General features: G+C 44.9%; 1 protein-coding gene across 1 annotated transcript; it reads right to left on the bottom strand.

The window, feature by feature from the left end:
• Positions 1 to 1,055: 1,055 nt before the first annotated feature.
• Positions 1,056 to 2,384, bottom strand: LOC123161243 (ethylene-responsive transcription factor CRF1-like). Its single transcript, XM_044579101.1, has one exon. The coding sequence runs from the start codon at positions 2,188 to 2,190 to the stop codon at positions 1,222 to 1,224; it is 969 nt and encodes a 322-aa protein (XP_044435036.1). The 5' UTR covers positions 2,191 to 2,384; the 3' UTR covers positions 1,056 to 1,221.
• Positions 2,385 to 24,035: the final 21,651 nt, after the last annotated feature.

Below are 24,035 nucleotides of genomic sequence, written 5' to 3'. Positions count from 1 at the left end.
AGCTCCGCCACTGCATGCAAGCGTGTATTCATTCATTCGTGATCGAAGAATGTACGTGTAGGTGTTATATGGAAATGTGACGCGCAACATGCCTACCGGTGTGCGATGTGCACGTGCAAGCGAACATGAGGGGATTTGTCACGGCTCTCCATCTCCAATGCTAATAATAATTAATTGTGTGATAATCCTGATAATTTGGTGCAAATCATGCTGATCCATGTAATTTGGTGCTAATGTTTGTTAAATGTCGTCTCATTTTTCACTTAATGAATAGGCAGCATGAGACCGCTTTAACTAAAGGGTCTGTCTAGGACACATCTAGATGTTCATTATATTTGTGGCCTATTTTTTTCGTCCCAGTTTTTCTTTGTTCCTCATTGCTGTGTTATTTGTGAGAGCTTAGATGTGACATCCTTAAAAAACATCTGGATGTGAATTAGACAAATTGTAGGACATATCTAGATGTGACATAATTATGTCACATCTAACCTATTGTCCACTATATTTGTTATATTTATGGTCTATTTTTTTCGTCCTAGTTTTTTTTTTGTTCCATATTGCTGTGTTATTTGTGAGAGCTTAGACAAACCGTTAACTAAAATCGTATAGAACAAAGCGTAAATGTCTTTTGAGGGGATGGAAATATGATGGGTCCAACGCCGCATTCACTTTTTATCCATCAATTAACACAAATATTCTAAGCAGACACAATACACCGTCGGCTCCATCTAGCTGATGTGCCCATTTCCGTTCGTGCTGAATATTTCCCATAATACAAATGTTGTGCGGACCAAGCAAACCATGACAAAACAAAATGCAGGAAAAAAAATATAATTTGTGGTCTTTACGAATTTAGTTTACTCATATGCAAGTAGTATCATTAGAATTGTGATTACAAATTATTCGCAATAGAGTTCTCTATTACTTAGAGACATACCCAAGTATAATGATGTAAAGCAGTGGAAAGATGAAAAGTTCATTAATTTCCAAAACTATGGAAGTATAGAATTATTTCGACTTTCACCAAACTGGTATGCCCCATGCTCACATCAAAGTGTCGACAAATTTGCTTAATCGGACTTCACGAAATAACCATCATCTACCACAACACCAAAATAATTTGACTTATACATATACTAAATAATGACATTACAAATAGTAGTAACGCGAAATAAAGAATTGTATATTATCTATACATAGAGGTGATGAACTCCTGATCAATCATAGTTCAGTGAGAGGTGAGGCAGACAAAACATCATCAAAGAAGACATCCACCTCTCGCCACGCTGGAAGCTCACCCATCTCCAATAAACTCAACGGCTCGACATTAGCTGCATAGTAGTCAAGGTGTGATGACATCATACCATCATCGTCGAAAATCGTCGGTGCAGCAAATGAGAGGCCAGGGAACATGCAGTCTTCGTCCTCCGGCGGCACAATAACATCGGCGTTGCAAAACGGAGAGTAGTTGCCGCCTCTGCGGCACATGTCCACCGAAATCTTCAAACCAACAGGAACGGTAGACTCCTCAGGCTTGGCATTCACTGTAGACGCCACCACCTCGAGCGGCCTGAGGACAGAGACCGGCGAGCCAACAAACTGCGACTCATCGCTGGACTCCTCGTATGTGGCCGCCACAAGGAAGTGGCCGACATCACCGTCAGCATCGGTCAAGAGAGCAGGATCAGGATCAGCAGAAGGGGACGGCGAAGTAGGAAAATTCGTCGTTGCAGATGGCCCACGAAGCCGGAGGGCGGCACTATCATAGACCATGGCAGCCTCCTCCGCGGTGTCGAAGGTGCCGAGCCACACCCTCACCCCCTTGTTGGGGTCGCGGATCTCCGCCGCGTACTTCCCCCACGGCCGACGGCGCACCCCGCGAAATTTGGGTTCCTCCGCAGTGTCGGCCCTCCTCTTGGCGCCGAGGATGGCCCCTCTCCGGAAAGGAGAAAGCTGCGGCTGCGGCGACGCCGTCATCCTCGCCGGCTGCTCGATGCAGATTTCCTCGATGTAGCGGCGTCCCTGCCGCGGCGAGTCATCGCTGGAGGAGTCGGTGGCGTCCCGATCCTCGAACGTGACGCGAAGGACTCTTGGCATCGCCACGGCCGCGGCCTCCTCTCCCTCCTCCTTGACGACCCTCCTCCGGTGCTGGTTCAGTGTCTTCCCAGCGGCGACGATGGGTTCCACCATTGGCACCCTCCTCGTGGACTGATCGAGAGAGTGAGAAAAGGTCCTGGAAGACGAAGAGGAGGGGAGGTGGAAAGGGGGGGAGGAGGTGGATCGGCCAACGCGAGGCTTTGGGAAGGGGAGAAGACGCACTCTACCCGTTTATAGGATCTCCTGCGTAATAGGCAACGGTTTATCAGATTGATCTGCGAGGGAGATATTCTTTATTTTTGGAGGGTTGGATGGAGGGAATCGCGCTCCCGTTACGCTACCAAAAATCAAGCAATGTGGACTCATGTACGTGTCAATGACACACGGGACCCGACGCTTCCCCCATTTACGCACACGATCGCATCGTTGCCTTCTCTGCCGGATGGCTTCGATTAAGATTAAGTAAGTAATGATAATCGGATCGATTTAGATGGACGGGGCGGTCAAGTTCTGCTTTATTTTGGGAAACGAGAGATCCTTGAAAATCTCTACCCGACCAACCGATCCACCGTATGTGTAGCCGCAACCTTTCTCCGCGTATCTACTGCCCAATGCCCATGCATGCATGTATCATACGCGGTCGGTCAATTTGTACGTAGGATTCGATGTAACAACAACAACAAAATCTACGTAGGGTAAATTGATTGGGCAGTGTCTCCACGATACGGTGGACACCCATGCAAAAAAAAAAAGAGATACGGTGGACACGATACGTACGTACGTGATCTAAGTATCTAACTGAGTGGAGGGCTAGTAGTAAAATTCTGGGGTCAAACGTAACAGCTCGATCTGGTCCAAGGCATCATCAATCTAAGCTAAGCAGACCGGGACAACGCAAGAGACCAAACTGTTGCGAGGGAAGCTAGCGAACAACGGCGGCTCGACGACGACGACGGAAAGATGCCGAGGCGCAGGGGGGCGAGAGATACCGGACAGAAACGGGCCGGCGGCGGGCGCAGACGGCGGAAGGGACAAGGTGAGCCACTGAGGGGGCGTGGAAAGGTGCAAACTGTCGTTACGCTGTGTTGGTACGTGTGTGGGTGTGACACGAGCTGAGAGGGACGCGACGATCGATGATGGGACTGCTGTTGGAGTAGCAAGTGGAGGTGGGAGACAACAAAACTGGACTGGCCTGGCTGGCTGGCTCTAAATTTAAATTAGATGAGCTATTTTTGAATTGGAACAGGAGGGACATCGTCATCGGGCTGATGAGACGACAAAGGGTTGCTGTTTCTAGTCTAGCAATGTGCACCTGGGGATTTAGTAGATTATTAACGTGCGGTTGTGGTGTGTGGTGGCTCCTTTTCTTGGCTACGTATGGAATGTTTTATGTTTGTATGTCCAATGATTGAGAATTTAGACGGCAATTGGGCACCTATATACAAAACATGTGTTTTCATTGAATTTTTCTAGTCTAGACCTCGCGTGCCCGCATTTGTAAGTTATGCGACCGGACAGCGCACCACAGTTTTCACCACTTGCGACCAGGGCCCTTGTGAGCTATTTGATCAAGAAGATCGAGCGGCGGCAGGAACTGAGGGGACAATGAAGGAGAAGGGGGTGATCTCGCGGCGATGAGCAAATCTGGCGGCTGGATTGGGAATGAGCTCACAATGGGTTTGTTTGTTCTTTAGCTTGATGTGGACTGGGCTCATTGAAACCGTATGTAGATTGCTTTTTGTGAATCAAGGAGCATAGCTTCCAATTTTCATTGATCTTAAAATTTGATAATACAGAATCATCCACCAAGCAGCTCTACCAACTGATGTTATCTAAAATTACACTATTACAAACTTTTTATTTGAAACATAATATAAAGCCTCCAGCTGCCTCCAGCTCGAACTGGAAACGAGCACTAAGTCACGACAGACTTCACTTGGTGTACCACATAACTTTCCAGCAACGTTCCCACCAAAACCCTCCAGTTTCACGACTCTCCAGAAACGTGCACCAATCTTCATGGCTCATCCAGGAATCCGCAACACGAATGGAGCATGACCTTTCATCTTGTTGTATATATAAGTTGCAACATGTAATAGCAGCTTTGCTCGTTTGACTTGCAGTCCTCATATATTTTTTGTTTCTGTAAAGCAGACTGAAACTCTAACCAGTAAGTTTCTGAGTGACTAGGATCATAAGGGTGAACATTGTTAAAGCAAGCATTGTTCCTACACTTACATATAGCCCAAATTACCATCGTCACTCCCACTAATACTAAACATATGTATTTCGTAGAAACAAATTCATAACTTGCACACATATTTCTCTAACATAACTCAAATTCAAATTGATACCCAAAGCACTACTAACTAACCCCACACATATCTAGCCAAAGAACAATTTATAAACAAGTGGTCCACCATTTCCTTTCTATCACAAAATTTACATTTACTGCTCCCTACCCAACCTCTTTCTAACAAGTTAGCTTTAGTAAGAATTCTATTCCTAAAAATCAACCACGAAAGGACTTCAATCTTCAAAGGTACTTCTATACACCATAGTCTTGCAAATGGGCATTTCACTTGCAGAGCTTTTAACATCAAATACATAGAATTACCAAAGAATTTACCAGAATTTAACATCCAAACACATTTATCATTTTCCTCATTTAACACGACTCCAACACACAAGTCCTGCGGTTGCTTCCATGATTCAGCTAATTCACCCCTAATGTTTATCCTAAAATGAATATTTTTCCATCTCTCCTCTAAGATGTTAGCTACTACTTATTAAAACTAGCATTAAAATTATACAATCTAGGAAATTTGTTACACAGAGCATAATCCCCCAACAATATATCCTCCGAGAACCTTATGTTCTTACCATTCCCCCATTTTTTTGTTGGACATATGCCCTAGAGGCAATAATAAAAGTATTATTATATTTCCTTGTTCATGATAATTGTCTTTGATTCATGCTATAACTGTATTATCCGGAAATCGTAATACACGTGTGAATACATAGACCACAATATGTCCCTAGTAAGCCTCTAGTTGACTAGCTCGTTGTGATCAACAGATAGTCATGGTTTCCTGGCTATGGACATTGGATGTCGTTGATAACGGGATCACATCATTAGGAGAATGATGTGATGGACAAGACCCAATCCTAAGCATAGCACAAAGATCGTGTAGTTCGTTTGCTAGAGCTTTTCCAATGTCAAGTATCTCTTCCTTAGACCATGAGATCGTGTAACTCCCGGATACCGTAGGAGTGCTTTGGGTGTATCAAACGTCACAACGTAACTGGGTGACTATAAAGGTGCACTACAGGTATCTCCGAAAGTGTCTGTTGGGTTGACACGGATCGAGACTGGGATTTGTCACTCCGTGTAAACGGAGAGGTATCTCTGGGCCCACTCGGTAAGACATCATCATAATGTGCACAATGTGACCAAGGGGTTGATCACGGGATGATGTGTTGCGGAACGAGTAAAGAGACTTGCCGGTAACGAGATTGAACAAGGTATCGGTATACCGACGATCGAATCTCGGGCAAGTAAAATACCGCTAGACAAAGGGAATTGTATACGGGATCGACTGAGTCCTTGACATCGTGGTTCATCCGATGAGATCATCGTGGAACATGTGGGAGCCAACATGGGTATCCAGATCCCGCTGTTGGTTATTGACCGGAGAACGTCTCGGTCATGTCTACATGTCTCCCGAACCCGTAGGGTCTACACACTTAAGGTTCGTTGACGCTAGGGTTATAAAGGAAGCTTGTATGTGGTTACCAAATGTTGTTCGGAGTCCCGGATGAGATCCCGGACGTCACGAGGAGTTCCGGAATGGTCCGGAGGTAAAGATTTATATATGGGAAGTCCTGTTTTGGTCACCGGAAAAGTTTCGGGTTTTATCGGTAAAGTACCGGGACCACCGGGAGGGTCCCGGGGGTCCACCAAGTGGGGCCACCTACCCCAGAGGGCTGCGTGGGCCATGTGTGGGAGGGAACCAGCCCCAGGTGGGCTGGTGCGCCCCCCACAAGGGGCCCAAGGCGCAGGGGAGGGTGGGAGGGGGCAAACCCTAGGGCAGATGGGCCCTAAGGCCCATGCTCCCTGCGCCTCCCTCTCCTCCCCCTCCTGGCCGCCACCCCAGATGCCATCTGGTGGCTGGCCGCACCCCTTGGGGTGGGGAACCCTAAAGGGGGCGCAGCCCCCCTCTCCCCCTATAAATAGTGAGGCATAGGGCTGCCCAGAGAAGACACAGAATACACGTGATTCGATCTCTGCCTTTGGTTGCAGCCCTCTCCTCTCTCCCAAGTACTCCTCCTCTCCCGTGGTGCTTAGCGAAGCCCTGCTGGATTGCCACACTCATCCACCACCACCACGCCGTTGTGCTGCTGCTGGATGGAGTCTTCCTCAACCTCTCCCTCTCTCCTTGCTGGATCAAGGCGTGGGAGACATCGTCGGGCTGTACGTGTGTTGAACGCGGAGGTGCCGTGCGTTCGGCACTTGATCATCGGTGATTTGAATCACGACGAGTACGACTCCATCAACCCCGTTCACTTGAACGCTTCCGCTTAGCGATCTACAAGGGTATGTAGATGCACTCTCTTTCTACTCATTGCTGGTTTCTCCATAGATAGATCTTGGTGGTACGTAGGAAAATTTTGAATTTCTGCTACGTTCCCCAACAGTGGCATCATGAGCTAGGTCTATTGCGTAGATTCTTTGCACGAGTAGAACACAAAGTAGTTGTGGGCGTTGATTTTGTTCAATATGCTTACCGTTACTAGTCCAATCTTGTTTCGACGGTATTGTGGGATGAAGCGGCCCGGACCGACCTTACACATACTCTTACGTGAGACAGGTTCCACCGATTGACATGCACTTCGTGCATAAGGTGGCTAGCGGGTGCCAGTCTCTCCCACTTTAGTCGGAACGGATTCGATGAAAAGGGTCCTTATGAAGGGTAAATAGCAATTGGCATATCACGTTGTGGTTTTGCGTAGGTAAGAAACGTTCTTGCTAGAAACCCATAGCAGCCACGTAAAACATGCAACAACAATTAGAGGACGTCTAACTTGTTTTTGCAGGGTATGCTATGTGATGTGATATGGCCAAGAAGAATGTGATGAATGATATGTGATGTATGAGATTGATCATGTTCTTGTAATAGGAATCACGACTTGCATGTCGATGAGTACGACAACCGGCAGGAGCCATAGGAGTTGTCTTAATTTATTGTATGACCTGCGTGTCATTGAACAAACGCCATGTAATTACTTTACTTTATTGTTAACCGGTAGCCATAGTAGTAGAAGTAATAGTTGGCGAGACAACTTCATGAAGACACGATGATGGAGATCATGATGATGGAGATCATGGTGTCATGCCGGTGACGGTGATGATCATGGAGCCCCGAAGATGGAGATCGAAAGGAGCAAAATGATATTGGCCATATCATGTCACTATTTGATTGCATGTGATGTTTATCATGTTTATGCATCTTGTTTACTTAGGACGACGGTAGTAAATAAGATGATCCCTTACAAAATTTCAAGAAGTGTTCTCCCCTAACTGTGCACCGTTGCTACAGTTCGTCGCTTCTAAGCACCACGTGATGATCGGGTGTGATGGATTCTTACGTTCACATACAACGGGTGTAAGACAGTTTTACACAGCGAAAACACTTAGGGTTAACTTGACGAGCCTAGCATGTACAGACATGGCCTCGGAACACGGAGACCGAAAGGTCGAGCATGAGTCGTATAGTAGATACGATCAACATGAAGATGTTCACCGATGATGACTAGTCCGTCTCACGTGATGATCGGACACGGCCTAGTTGACTTGGATCATGTAATCACTTAGATGACCAGAGGGATGTCTATCTAAGTGGGAGTTCATAAGATGAACTTAATTATCCTGAACATAGTCAAAAGATCTTTGCAAATTATGTCGTAAGCTCGCGCTTTAGTTCCACTGTTTAGATATGTTCCTAGAGAAAATATAGTTGAAAGTTGACAGTAGCGATTATGCGGACAGAAGAAAGCTCATGTCCTTAATGCACCGCTCAGTGTGTTGAACCCCAAACGTCGTTTGTGGATGTTGCGAACATCGGACATACACGTTTTGATAACTACGTGATAGTTCAGATAAACGGTTTAGAATTAAGGCACCAAAGATGTTTTTCGAAACGTCGCGGAACATATGAGATGTTTCAAGGGCTGAAATTGAGATTTCAGGCTCGTGCCCACGTCAAGAGGAATGAGACCTCCGACGATCTTCTTAGCCTGCAAACTAAGGGAGAAAAGCTCAATCGTTGAGCTTGTGCTCAGATTGTCTGAGTGCAACAATCACTTGAATCGAGTGGGAGTCGATCTTCCAGATGAGATAGTGATGTTTCTCCAAAGTCATTACCACCAAGCTGCTAGAGCTTCGTGATGAACTATAACATATCAGGGATAGACATGATGATCCTTGAGGTATTCGTGATGTTTGACACCGCGAAAGTAGAAATCAAGAAGGAGCATCAATTGTTGATGGTTGGTGAAACCACTAGTTTCAAGAAGGGCAAGGGCAAGAAGGGATACTTCATGAAATGGCAAATCAGCTGCTACTCTAGTGAAGAAACCCAAGGTTGAACCCAAACCCGAGACTAAGTGCTTCTGTAATAAAGGGAACCACCACTGGAGAAGAATTACCCTAGATACTTGGTAGATGAGAAGGCTGGCAAGGTCGATAGAAGTATATTGGATATACATTATGTTAATGTGTACTTTACTAGTACTCCTAGTAGCACCAGGGTATTAGATACCGGTTCGGTTGCTAAGTGTTAGTAACTCGAAATAAAAGAGCTACGGAATAAACGGAGACTAGCTAAAGGTGAGTTGACGATATGTGTTGGAAGTATTTCCAAGGTTGATGTGATCAAGCATCGCACGCTCCCTCTACCATCGAGATTTGGTGTTTGCGTTGAGCATAGACATGATGGGTTATGTCTATTGCAATACGCTTATTCATTTAAGGAGAATAATGGTTACTCTATTTATTTGAATAATACCTTCAATGGTCTTGCACCTAAAGGAATGGTTTATTGAATCTCGATCGTAGTGATACACATTTTCATGCCAAAAGATATAAGATAGTAATGATAGTACCACTTACTTGTGGCATTGACATGTAAGTCATATTGGTGTAAAACGCATGAAGAAGCTCCATGTTGATGGATCTTTGGACTCACTCGTTTTTGAAAAGTTTGAGACATGCGAACCATGTCTATTGGTGTATACGCATGAAGAAACTCCATTCAAGATGGATCGTTTGGACTCACTTGATTTTGAATCACTTGAGATATGCAAATCATACCACATGGGCAAGATGACTGAAAAGCCTCGGTTTCAGTAAGATGGAACAAGATAGCAACTTGTTGGAAGTAACACATTTTGATGTGTGCAGTCCAATGAGTGCTGAGGCATGCAGTGAATATCGTTATGTTCTTACTTCACAAATGATTCGAGTAGATGTAGAGTATATTTACTTGATGAAACACAAGTCTGAATTATTGAATGGTTCAAGTAATTTCAGAGTGAAGTTGAAGGTCATCATGACAAGAGGATGAAATGTCTATGATATGATCATAGAGATGAGTATCTGAGTTACGAGCTTTGGCACGCAATTAAGACATTGTGGAAATTGTTTCACAAATAATACCGCCTGGAACACCATAGTTCGATGGTGTGTCCGAACATCATAGTTGCACCCTATTGGATATGGTGCGTACCATGATGTCTCTGTTGGGTTTCGTAGTAATTTCAAAAATTTTCCTACGCACACGCAAGCTCATGTGATGCATAGCAACGAGGGGAAGAGTATTGCCTATGTACCCTACGCAGACCGACTGCGGAAGCGATGACACGACGTAGAGGAAGTAGTCGTACGTCTTCACGATCCAACCGATCAAGCACCGAAACTATGGCACCTCCGAGTTCGAGCACACGTTCAGCTCGATGACGATCCCCGGACTCCGATCCAGCAAAGTGTCGGGGAAGAGTTCCGTCAGCACGACGGCGTGGTGACGATCTTGATGAACTACAGGAGCAGGGCTTCGCCTAAACTCCGCTACAGTATTATCGAGGAATATGGTGGCAGGGGGCACCGCACACGGCTAAGGAATCGATCACGTGGATCAACTTGTGTCAACTTGTGTGTTTAGAGGTGCCCCTGCCTCCGTATATAAAGGAGCCAAGGGGGGAGGGTGCGCCGGCCAAGAGGGAGAGGCGCAGGAGGAGTCCTACTCCTACCGGGAGTAGGACTCCCCCCCCAATCCTATTCCAACTAGGATTCCCAAGGGGGAAAGAGGGAGAGGGGTGGCCGGCCACCTCTCCTAGTCCTAATAGGACTAGGGGAAGGGGGGAGGCGCGCAGCCCCCTTGGGCTGCCCCTTTCTCCTTTCCACTAAGGCCCATGATGGCCCATATGGCTCCCGGGGGGTTCCGGTAACCTCCCGGTAACCCGGTAAAATCCCGATTTCACCCGGAACACTTCCGATGTCCAAACATAGACTTCCAATATATCAATCTTTATGTCTCGACCATTTCGAGACTCCTCGTCATGTCCGTGATCACATCCGGGACTCCGAACAACCTTCGGTACATCAAAATGCATAAACTCATAATATAACTGTCATCGTAACCTTAAGCGTGCGGACCCTACGGGTTCGAGAACAATGTAGACATGACCGAGACACGTCTCTGGTCAATAACCAATAGCGGGACCTGGATGCCCATATTGGCTCCTACATATTCTACGAAGATCTTTATCGGTCAGACCGCATAACAACATACGTTGTTCCCTTTGTCATCGGTATGTTACTTGCCCGAGATTCGATCGTCGGTATCCAATACCTAGTTCAATCTCGTTACCGGCAAGTCTCTTTACTCGTTCCGTAATACATCATCTCACAACTAACATATTAGTTGTAATGCTTGCAAGGCTTATGTGATGTGTATTACCGAGAGGGCCCAGAGATACCTCTCCAACAATCGGAGTGACAAATCCTAATCTCGAAATACGCCAACCCAACATCGACCATTGGAGACACCTGTAGTACTCCTTTATAATCACCCAGTTACGTTGTGACGTTTGGTAGTACCCAAAGTGTTCCTCCGGTAAACGGGAGTTGCATAATCTCATAGTCATAGGAACATGTATAAGTCATGAAGAAAGCAATAGCAACATACTAAACGATCGGGTGCTAAGCTAATGGAATGGGTCATGTCAATCAGATCATTCTACTAATGATGTGACCTCGTTAATCAAATAACAACTCATTGTTCATGGTTAGGAAACATAACCATCTTTGATTAACGAGCTAGTCAAGTAGAGGCATACTAGTGACACTCTGTTTGTCTATGTATTCACACATGTATTATGTTTCCGGTAAATACAATTCTAGCATGAATAATAAACATTTATCATGATTATAAGGAAATAAATAATAACTTTATTATTGCCTCTAGGGCATATTTCCTTCAGTCTCCCACTTGCACTAGAGTCAATAATCTAGATTACACTGTAATGATTCTAACACCCATGGAGCCTTGGTGCTGATCATGTTTTGCTCGTGGAAGAGGCTTAGTCAACGGGTCTGCAACATTCAGATCCGTATGTATCTTGCAAATCTCTATGTCTCCCACCTGGACTAGATCCCGGATGGAGTTGAAGCGTCTCTTGATGTGTTTGGTCCTTTTGTGAAATCTGGATTCCTTTGCTAAGGCAATTGCACCAGTATTGTCACAAAAGATTTTCATTGGACCCGATGCACTAGGTATGACACCTAGATCGGATATGAACTCCTTCATCCAGACTCCTTCATTTGCTGCTTCCGAAGCAGCTATGTATTCCGCTTCACATGTAGATCCCGCTACAACGCTTTGTTTAGAACTGCACCAACTGACAGCTCCACCGTTTAATGTAAACACGTATCCGGTTTGCGATTTAGAATCGTCCGGATCAGTGTCAAAGCTTGCATCAACGTAACCTTTTACGGTGAGCTCTTTGTCACCTCCATATACGAGAAACATATCCTTAGTCCTTTTCAGGTATTTCAGGATGTTCTTGACCGCTGTCCAGTGATCCACTCCTGGATTACTTTGGTACCTCCCTGCTAAACTTATAGCAAGGCACACATCAGGTCTGGTACACAGCATTGCATACATGATAGAGCCTATGGCAGATGCATAGGGAACATCTTTCATATTCTCTCTATCTTCTGCAGTGGTCGGGCATTGAGTCTTACTCAATTTCACACCTTGTAACACAGGCAAGAACCCTTTCTTCGCTTGATCCATTTTGAATTTCTTCAAAATTTTGTCAAGGTATGTGCTTTGTGAAAGTCCAATTAAGCGTCTTGATCTATCTCTATAGATCTTAATGCCTAATATGTAAGCAGCTTCACCGAGGTCTTTCATTGAAAAACTTTTATTCAAGTATCCCTTTATGCTATCCAGAAATTCTATATCATTTCCAATCAGTAATATGTCATCCACATATAATATCAGAAATGCTACAGAGCTCCCACTCACTTTCTTGTAAATACAGGCTTCTCCGAAAGTCTGTATAAAACCAAATGCTTTGATCACACTATCAAAACGTTTATTCCAACTCCGAGAGGCTTGCACCAGTCCATAAATGGATCGCTGGAGCTTGCACACTTTGTTAGCTCCCTTTGGATCGACAAAACCTTCTGGTTGCATCATATACAACTCTTCTTCCAGAAATCCATTCAGGAATGCAGTTTTGACATCCATCTGCCAAATTTCATAATCATAAAATGCGGCAATCGCTAACATGATTCGGACGGACTTAAGCATCGCTACGGGTGAGAAGGTCTCATCGTAGTCAATCCCTTGAACTTGTCGAAAACCTTTTGCGACAAGTCGAGCTTTGTAGACAGTAACATTACCATCAGCGTCAGTCTTCTTCTTAAAGATCCATTTATTCTCAATTGCTTGCCGATCATCGGGCAAGTCAACCAAAGTCCATACTTTGTTCTCATACATGGATCCCATCTCAGATTTCATGGCTTCAAGCCACTTTGCGGAATCTGGGCTCACCATCGCTTCTTCATAGTTCGTAGGTTCATCATGATCTAGTAGCATGACTTCCAGAACAGGATTTCCGTACCACTCTGGCGCGGATCTTACTCTGGTTGATCTACGTGGTTCAGTAGTATCTTGATCTGAAGTTTCATGATCATTATCATTGGCTTCCTCACTAACCGGTGTAGGTGTCACTGAAACAGTTTTCTGTGATGAACTACTCTCCAGTAAGGGAGCAGGTACAGTTACCTCGTCAAGTTCTACTTTCCTCCCACTCACTTCTTTCGAGAGAAACTCCTTCTCTAGAAATGATCCATTCTTAGCAACGAATGTTTTGCCTTCGGATCTGTGATAGAAGGTGTACCCAACAGTTTCCTTTGGGTATCCTATGAATACACATTTCTCCGATTTGGGTTCGAGCTTATCAGGTTGAAGCTTTTTCACATAAGCATCGCAGCCCCAAACTTTAAGAAACGACAACTTTGGTTTCTTGCCAAACCATAGTTCATAAGGCGTCGTCTCAACGGATTTTGATGGTGCCCTATTTAACGTGAATGCGGCCGTCTCTAAAGCATAACCCCAAAATGATAGCGGTAAATCTGTAAGAGACATCATAGATCGCACCATATCTAGTAAAGTACGATTACGACGTTCGGACACACCATTGCGCTGTGGTGTTCCGGGTGGCGTGAGTTGTGAAACTATTCCACAGTTTTTCAAATGTACACCAAACTCGTAACTCAAATATTCTCCTCCACGATCAGATCGTAGAAACTTTATTTTCTTGTTACGATGATTTTCAACTTCACTCTGAAATTCTTTGAACTTTTCAAATGTTTCAGACTTATGCTTCATTAAGTAGATATATCCATATCTGCTCAAATCATCTGTGAAGGTGAGAAAATAACGATATCCGCCACGAGCCTCAATATTCATCGGACCACATACATCGGTATGTATGATTTCCAACAAATCTGTTGCTCTCTCCATAGTACCGGAGAACGGTGTTTTAGTCATCTTGCCCATGAGGCACGGTTCGCAAGTACCAAGTGATTCATAATCAAGTGGTTCCAAAAGTCCATTAGTATGGAGTTTCTTCATGCGTTTTACACCGATATGACCTAAACGACAGTGCCACAAATAAGTTGCACTTTCATTATCAACTCTGCATCTTTTGGTTTCAACATTATGAATATGTGTATTACTACTATCGAGATTCAGTAAGAATAGACCACTCTTCAAGGGTGCATGACCATAAAAGATATTACTCATATAAATAGAACAACCATTATTCTCTGATTTAAATGAATAACCGTCTCGCATTAAACAAGATCCAGATATAATGTTCATGCTCAACGCTGGCACCAAATAACAATTATTTAGGTCTAATATTAATCCCGAAGGTAGATGTAGAGGTAGCGTGCCGACCGCGATCACATCGACTTTGGAACCGTTTCCCACGCGCATCGTCACCTCGTCCTTTGCCAGTGCCCGCTTATTCTGTAGTCCCTGTTTCGAGTTGCAAATATTAGCAACAGAACCAGTATCAAATACCCAGGTGCTACTGCGAGCTCTAGTAAGGTACACATCAATAACATGTATATCATATATACCTTTGTTCACCTTGCCATCCTTCTTATCCGCCAAATACTTGGGGCAGTTCCGCTTCCAGTGACCAGTCTGCTTGCAGTAGAAGCACTCAGTTTCAGGCTTAGGTCCAGACTTGGGTTTCTTATCTTGAGCAGCAACTTGCTTGCTGTTCTTCTTGAAGTTCCCTTTCTTCTTTCCTTTGCCCTTTTTCTTGAAACTAGTGGTTTTGTTAACCATCAACACTTGATGCTCCTTTTTGATTTCTACCTCCGCAGCTTTCAGCATTGCGAAGAGCTCGGGAATAGTCTTGTTCATCCCTTGCATATTATAGTTCATCACGAAGCTCTTGTAGCTTGGTGGCAGTGATTGGAGAATTCTGTCGATGACGCAATCATCCGGAAGATTAACTCCCAATTGAATCAAGTGATTATTATACCCAGACATTTTGAGTATATGCTCACTGACAGAACTGTTCTCCTCCATCTTGCAGCTATAGAACTTATTGGAGACTTCATATCTCTCAATCCGGGCATTTGCTTGAAATATTAACTTCAACTCCTGGAACATCTCATATGCTCCATGACGTTCAAAACGTCGTTGAAGTCCCGATTCTAAGCCGTAAAGCATGGCACACTGAACTATTGAGTAGTCATCAGCTTTGCTCTGCCAGACGTTCATAACATCTGGCGTTGCTCCAGCAGCAGGCCTGGCACCCAGCGGTGCTTCCAGGACGTAATTCTTCTGTGCAGCAATGAGGATAATCCTCAAGTTACGGACCCAGTCCGTGTAATTGCTACCATCATCTTTCAACTTTGCTTTCTCAAGGAACGCATTAAAATTTAACGGAACAACAGCACGAGCCATCTATCTACAATCAACATAAACAAGCAAGATACTATCAGGGACTAAGTTCATGATAAATTTTAAGTTCAATTAATCATATTACTAAAGAACTCCCACTTAGATAGACATCCCTCTAATCCTCTAAGTGATCACGTGATCCAAATCAACTAAACCATAACCGATCATCACGTGAGATGGAGTAGTTTTCAATGGTGAACATCGTTATGTTGATCATATCTACTATATGATTCACGCTCGACCTTTCGGTCTCCGTGTTCCGAGGCCATATCTGCATATGCTAGGCTCGTCAAGTTTAACCTGAGTATTCTGCGTGTGCAAAACTGGCTTGCACCCGTTGTAGATGGACGTAGAGCTTATCACACCCGATCATCACGTGGTGTCTGGGCACGACGAACTTTGGCAACGGTGCATACTCAGGGAGAACACTTCTTGATAATTTAGTGAGAGATCATCTTATAATGCTACCGTCAATCAAAGCAAGATAAGATGCATAAAAAGATAAACATCACATGCAATCAATATAAGTGATATGATATGGCCATCATCATCTTGTGCTTGTGATCTCCATCTCCGAAGCACCGTCATGATCACCATCGTCACCGGCGCGACACCTTGATCTCCATCGTAGCATCGTTGTCGTCTCGCCAATCTTATGCTTCCACGACTATCACTACCGTTTAGTAATAAAGTAAAGCATTACATCGCGATTGCATTGCATACAATAAAGCGACAACCATATGGCTCCTGCCAGTTGCCGATAACTTGGTTACAAAACATGATCATCTCATACAATAAAATTCAGCATCATGCCTTGACCATATCACATCACAACATGCCCTGCAAAAACAAGTTAGACGTCCTCTACTTTGTTGTTGCATGTTTTACGTGGCTGCTACGGGCTTAAGTAAGAACCAATCTCACCTACGCATCAAAACCACAACGATAGTTTGTCAAATAGACTCCGTTTTAACCTTCGCAAGGACCGGGCGTAGCCATACTTGGTTCAACTAAAGTTGGAGAGGCAGTCGCCCGCAAGCCATCTCTGTGCAAAGCACGTCGAGGGAACCGGTCTCGCGTAAGCGTACGCGTAAGGTTGGTCCGGGTCGTCTCGTCCAACAATACCGCCGAACCAAAGTATGACATGCTGGTAGGCAGTATGACTTGTATCGTCCACAACTTACTTGTGTTCTACTCGTGCATATAACATCAACATCAATAACCTAGGCTCTGATACCACTGTTGGGTTTCGTAGTAATTTCAAAAAATTTCCTACGCACACGCAAGATCATGTGATGCATAGCAACGAGGGGAAGAGTATTGTCTACGTACCCTACGCAGACCGACTGCGGAAGCGATGACACGACGTAGAGGAAGTAGTCGTACGTCTTCACGATCCAACCGATCAAGCACCGAAACTACGGCACCTCCGAGTTCGAGCACACGTTCAGCTCGATGACGATCCCCGGACTCCGATCCAGCAAAGTGTCGGGGAAGAGTTCCGTCAGCACGACGGCGTGGTGACGATCTTGATGAACTACAGCAGCAGGGCTTCGCCTAAACTCCGCTACAGTATTATCGAGGAATATGGTGGCAGGGGGCACCGCACACGGCTAAGGAATCGATCACGTGGATCAACTTGTGTCAACTTGTGTGTTTAGAGGTGCCCCTGCCTCCGTATATAAAGGAGCCAAGGGGGGAGGGTGCGCCGGCCAAGAGGGAGAGGCGCAGGAGGAGTCCTACTCCTACCGGGAGTAGGACTCCCCCCCCAATCCTATTCCAACTAGGATTCCCAAGGGGGAAAGAGGGAGAGGGGTGGCCGGCCACCTCTCCTAGTCCTAATAGGACTAGGGGAAGGGGGGAGGCGCGCAGCCCCCTTGGGCTGCCCCTTTCTCCTTTCCACTAAGGCCCATGATGGCCCATATGGCTCCCGGGGGGTTCCGGTAACCTCCCGGTAACCCGGTAAAATCCCGATTTCACCCGGAACACTTCCGATGTCCAAACATAGACTTCCAATATATCAATCTTTATGTCTCGACCATTTCGAGACTCCTCGTCATGTCCGTGATCACATCCGGGACTCCGAACAACCTTCGGTACATCAAAATGCATAAACTCATAATATAACTGTCATCGTAACCTTAAGCGTGCGGACCCTACGGGTTCGAGAACAATGTAGACATGACCGAGACACGTCTCTGGTCAATAACCAATAGCGGGACCTGGATGCCCATATTGGCTCCTACATATTCTACGAAGATCTTTATCGGTCAGACCGCATAACAACATACGTTGTTCCCTTTGTCATCGGTATGTTACTTGCCCGAGATTCGATCGTCGGTATCCAATACCTAGTTCAATCTCGTTACCGGCAAGTCTCTTTACTCGTTCCGTAATACATCATCTCACAACTAACATATTAGTTGTAATGCTTGCAAGGCTTATGTGATGTGTATTACCGAGAGGGCCCAGAGATACCTCTCCGACAATCGGAGTGACAAATCCTAATCTCGAAATACGCCAACCCAACATCGACCATTGGAGACACCTGTAGTACTCCTTTATAATCACCCAGTTACGTTGTGACGTTTGGTAGTACCCAAAGTGTTCCTCCGGTAAACGGGAGTTGCATAATCTCATAGTCATAGGAACATGTATAAGTCATGAAGAAAGCAATAGCAACATACTAAACGATCGGGTGCTAAGCTAATGGAATGGGTCATGTCAATCAGATCATTCTACTAATGATGTGACCTCGTTAATCAAATAACAACTCATTGTTCATGGTTAGGAAACATAACCATCTTTGATTAACGAGCTAGTCAAGTAGAGGCATACTAGTGACACTCTGTTTGTCTATGTATTCACACATGTATTATGTTTCCGGTAAATACAATTCTAGCATGAATAATAAACATTTATCATGATTATAAGGAAATAAATAATAACTTTATTATTGCCTCTAGGGCATATTTCCTTCAGTCTCTTATCGAATTACCACTATCATTTATGGGTTAGGCATTAGAGACAACCACATTCACTTTAATAGGGCACCACGTAATTCCGTTGAGATGACATCGTATGAACTATGGTTTAGAGAAACCTAAGCTGTCATTTCTTAAATGTTTGGGGCTGCGACGCTTATGTGAAAAAGTTTCAGGTTGATAAGCTTGAACCCAAAGCGGATAAAATGCATCTTCATAGGACACCCTAAACAGTTGGGCATACCTCCTAATTCAGATCCGAAAACAATAGGGATTGTTTCTTGAATCGGGTCCTTTCTCGAGAAAAAGTTTGTCTCGAAAAGTTGAGTGGGAGGATGGTGGAGACTTGATGAGGTTATTGAACCATCACTTCAACCAGTGTGTAGCAGGGCACAGGAAGTTGTTCCTGTGGCACCTACACCAACTGAAGTAGAAGCTTATGATAGTGATCATGAAACTTCGGATCAAGTCACTACCGTACCTCGTAGGGTGACAAGGATGCGTACTACTTTAGCGTGGTACAGTAATCCTGTCTTGAAGGTCATGTTGCTAGACAACAATGAACCTACGAGCTATGGAGAAGCGATGGTGGGCCCAAATTCCGAAAAATGGTTAGAAGCCATGAAATCCGAGATAGGATCCATGTATCAGAACAAAGCATGGACTTTGGTGGTCTTGCCCGATGATCGGCAAGCCATTGAGACAAATGGATCTTTAAGAAGAAGACGGACGTGGACGGTAATTTTACCGTCTATGAAGCTCGACTTGTGGCGAAGAGTTTTTCACAAGTTCAAAGAGTTGACTACGATGAGATTTTCTCATCCGTAGCTATGCTTAAGTCCGTCGGAATCATGTTAACATTAGCTGCATTTATGAAATCTGGCAGATGGATGTCAAAACGAGTTTCCTTACCAGTGTTCGTAAGGAAAGGTTGTATGTGATACAAATCAGAAAGTTTTTGTCGATCCTAAGGATGCTAAAAGGTATGTTGGCTCCAGCGATCCTTCTAAGGACTAGAGTAAGCATCTCGGAGTTGGAATATGTACTTTGATAAGATGATCAAAGATTTTGGGTTTATACAAAAGTTTATGAGAAACTTGTATTTCCAAAGAAGTGAGTGGGAGCACTATAGAATTTCTGATGAGTATATGTTATTGACATATTGTTGATCAGAAATGATGTAGAATTTCTGGAAAGTATATATGGTTATTTGAAAAGTGTTTTTCAATATAAAACCTGGTTTAAACTACTTGAACATTGAGCATCAAGATCTATGAGGATAGATAAAAAACGCTCAATAGTACTTTCAAATGAGCACATACCTTGACATGATCTAGAAGGTGTTCAAGATGGATCAGTCAAAGAAGGAGTTCTTGCCTGAGTTGTAAGGTATGAAGTCAAGACTTAAAGCTCGACCATGGCAGAAAAGAGAGAAAGGACGAAGGTCGTCCCCTATGTTTCAGACATAGGCTCTATAGTATGCTATGCTGTGTACCGCACCGGAAGTGTGCCTTGCCATGAGTCAGTCAAGGGGTACAAGAATGATCCAGGAATGGATCATTGGACAGCGGTCAAAATTGTCCTTGGAGTAAATAAGGACATGTTTCTCGATTATGGAGGTGATAAAGAGTTCGGCGTAAAGGGTTACGTCGATGCAAGCTTTAACACCTATCCGAGTGACTCTGAGTAGCAAACCGGATACATATAGTGGAGCAACCATTTGGAATAGCTCCAAGTGGAGCATGGAAACAGCATTTACAATATGACCTAGAAATTTGCAAAGCACACACGGATCTGAAAGGTTCAGACCCGTTGACTAAAACCTCTCTCACAAGCAAAACATGATCAAACCCCAGAACTCATTTGATGATATTGGTCACATGGCGATGTGACCTGTCAATGTTAATCACATGGCGATGTGAACTAGATTATTGACTCTAGTGCAAGTGGGAGACTGTTGGAAATATGCCCTAGAGGCAATAATAAAAGTATTATTATATTTCCTTGTTCATGATAATTGTCTTTGATTCATGCTATAACTGTATTATCCGGAAATCTTAATACACGTGTGAATACATAGACCACAATATGTCCCTAGTAAGCCTCTAGTTGACTAGCTCGTTGTGATCAACAGATAGTCATGGTTTCCTGGCTATGGACATTGGATGTCGTTGATAACGGGATCACATCATTAGGAGAATGATGTGATGGACAAGACCCAATCCTAAGCATAGCACAAAGATCGTGTAGTTCGTTTGCTAGAGCTTTTCCAATGTCAAGTATCTCTTCCTTAGACCATGAGATCGTGTAACTCCCGGATACCGTAGGAGTGCTTTGGGTGTATCAAAGGTCACAACGTAACTGGGTGACTATAAAGGTGCACTACAGGTATCTCCGAAAGTGTCTGTTGGGTTGACACGGATCGAGACTGGGATTTGTCACTCCGTGTAAACGGAGAGGTATCTCTGGGCCCACTCGGTAAGACATCATCATAATGTGCACAATGTGACCAAGGGGTTGATCACGGGATGATGTGTTGCGGAACGAGTAAAGAGACTTGCCGGTAACGAGATTGAACAAGGTATCGGTATACCGACGATCAAATCTCGGGCAAGTAAAATACCGCTAGACAAAGGGAATTGTATACGGGATCGACTGAGTCCTTGACATCGTGGTTCATCCGATGAGATCATCGTGGAACATGTGGGAGCCAACATGGGTATCCAGATCCCGCTGTTGGTTATTGACCGGAGAACGTCTCGGTCATGTCTACATGTCTCCCGAACCCGTAGGGTCTACACACTTAAGGTTCGATGATGCTAGGGTTATAAAGGAAGCTTGTATGTGGTTGCCGAATGTTGTTCGGAGTCCCGGATGAGATCCTGGACGTCACGAGGAGTTCTGGAATGGTCCGGAGGTAAAGATTTATATATGGGAAGTCCTGTTTTGGTCACCGGAAAAGTTTCGGGTTTTATCGGTAAAGTACCGGGACCACCGGGAGGGTCCCGGGGGTCCACCAAGTGGGGCCACCTACCCCAGAGGGCTGCGTGGGCCATGTGTGGGAGGGAACCAGCCCCAAGTGGGCTGGTGCGCCCCCCACAAGGGGCCCAAGGCGCAGGGGAGGGTGGGAGGGGGCAAACCCTAGGGCAGATGGGCCCTAAGGCCCATGCTCCCTGCGCCTCCCTCTCCTCCCCCTCCTGGCCGCCACCCCAGATGCCATCTGGTGGCTGGCCGCACCCCTTGGGGTGGGGAACCCTAAAGGGGGCGCAGCCCCCCTCTCCCCCTATAAATAGTGAGGCATAGGGCTGCCCAGAGAAGACACAGAATACACGTGATTCGATCTCTGCCTTTGGTTGCAGCCCTCTCCTCTCTCCCGTGGTGCTTAGCGAAGCCCTGCTGGATTGCCACACTCATCCACCACCACCACGCCGTTGTGCTGCTGCTGGATGGAGTCTTCCTCAACCTCTCCCTCTCTCCTTGCTGGATCAAGGCGTGGGAGACATCGTCGGGCTGTACGTGTGTTCAACGCGGAGGTGCCGTGCGTTCGGCACTTGATCATCGGTGATTTGAATCACGACGAGTACGACTCCATCAACCCCGTTCACTTGAACGCTTCCGCTTAGCGATCTACAAGGGTATGTAGATGCACTCTCTTTCTACTCGTTGCTGGTTTCTCCATAGATAGATCTTGGTGACACGTAAGAAAATTTTGAATTTCTGCTACGTTCCCCAACATTTTTTCCTACTGAATTTGTAAAATAACTATACATACAACAAAGAATTCCATGCATAAAAGTGTCTTGGTTTGCAAAAGAGAAGAAATCAAATTAAAAAATTGCTTGGAGAAAATGGGGTGTGGGTGCAAGATACGGAGATGAAGGATTATATTAGAGGGTATTTTTCAAGCCTCTTTACATTAGAAGTCTCTCAACGAACCCGGAAGTTCTATCTATTGTCAAAAGAAAAGTGACAGATGAAATGAATAATGCCCTTATGGCTCCGTATACGGCAGAGGAAGTTCAGAAGGCCTTATTTAATATTGGTGATTTAAAAGCTCCGGGTCCAGATGGTCTGCATGCTATTTTTTATAAGAGACTTTGGTCTATGTTGGGAGAAGACTTGACAGAAGAGGTCCTCAAGGCGGTGAATACATGTTCTATACCGGCAGTATGGACTGATATTGCAATTGTTATGATCCCAAAGGTGAACTCTCCGGAAAAGGCATCTCAATTTAGACCAATCAGTTTGTGCAATGTGGTGTATAAGGTAATTTAAAAAATGATTGTTGCTCGACTGAAGATAATTCTATCAGATACTATTAGCCCAACCCAGAGTGCTTTTGTTCCGAGAAGATTGGTCACAGACAATATTTTAGTGGTGTACGAGTGTTTCCACACAATAAAAAAGAAAAGGGCGGGTAAAGAAGGTTTGTGTGCCATTAAAATGGATATGCACAAAGCTTATGACCGAGTGGAATGGTCTTTTTTAAAAGAAATTTTGTTGAGACTGGGGTTCAAAGAGAATTGGGTGAACTTAACTATGCAATGCGTATCCTCTGTGGAGTACAGGGTTCGTTTTAATGCCGAGGAGACTAAAAGCTTTAAGCCTACTAGAGGACTAAGACAGGGGGACCCTCTCTCCCACTACTTGTTCATGTTATGTACAGAGGGTCTAACCACTCTCTTAGCAGCGCGGAGGAGACAGGAAATATTTCCGAGATTCAGGTTTGCAGAGAACTCCTTCCATTTCCAATATACTTTTTGCGGATGATTCATTGATCCTTATGCGAGCGAATGCAATGAATGCATAGGCTTTTAGAGTGGTTCTGGATTCCTATTGTGTCCCCTCGAGGCAAATAGTGAGTGCTGAAAAATCCAGCATATATTTTAGCCGCAACACAGAAGTGAAAGACAAGGTGCAAGTTTTACTATTTCGAATATTATGACCGAAGCACTCAATGAAAAATATTTGGATTTACCTGCCATTGTGGGGATGGACAAGAGTGATTGCTACACAAGAGGAGCAACAGAGGCTCCACATAGCCACCTAACACGGCAAGGGCCTGGCTAGTGCCCCTAGGCTGCGTGGGTCCCCTGTCTACTACCATATGTCCATTCCTCCGCCTATAAATCCCATCTTTCGTGAAACTCTTAGTACCAATTTTCTCTGATTTTTTCCGTCGCTGGAAGTTTTTGCTTTGAAGAGATCCAATCTGGAGGGCTGTTCAAGCACTTGCCGGAGGGGTTATCCATCGCGGGAGGCTTCTTCATCAACCTTGTTGCCTCCATGACCATGTGTAAGTAGTTTCCATAGGACCTTAGGTCCCATAATGGTAGCTAGATGGCATTCTCTCTCTATCTCTCTCTCTCTCTATCTCTCTATCTCTTCTTCAATACCA

This window comes from Triticum aestivum, chromosome 7B (genome assembly GCF_018294505.1).
Source record: "Triticum aestivum cultivar Chinese Spring chromosome 7B, IWGSC CS RefSeq v2.1, whole genome shotgun sequence".
Taxonomy (NCBI): Eukaryota; Viridiplantae; Streptophyta; class Magnoliopsida; order Poales; family Poaceae; genus Triticum; species Triticum aestivum.
The sequence above is the reverse complement of the archived record's forward strand: the minus strand, read 5'-3'. Positions and strand labels throughout refer to the sequence as shown.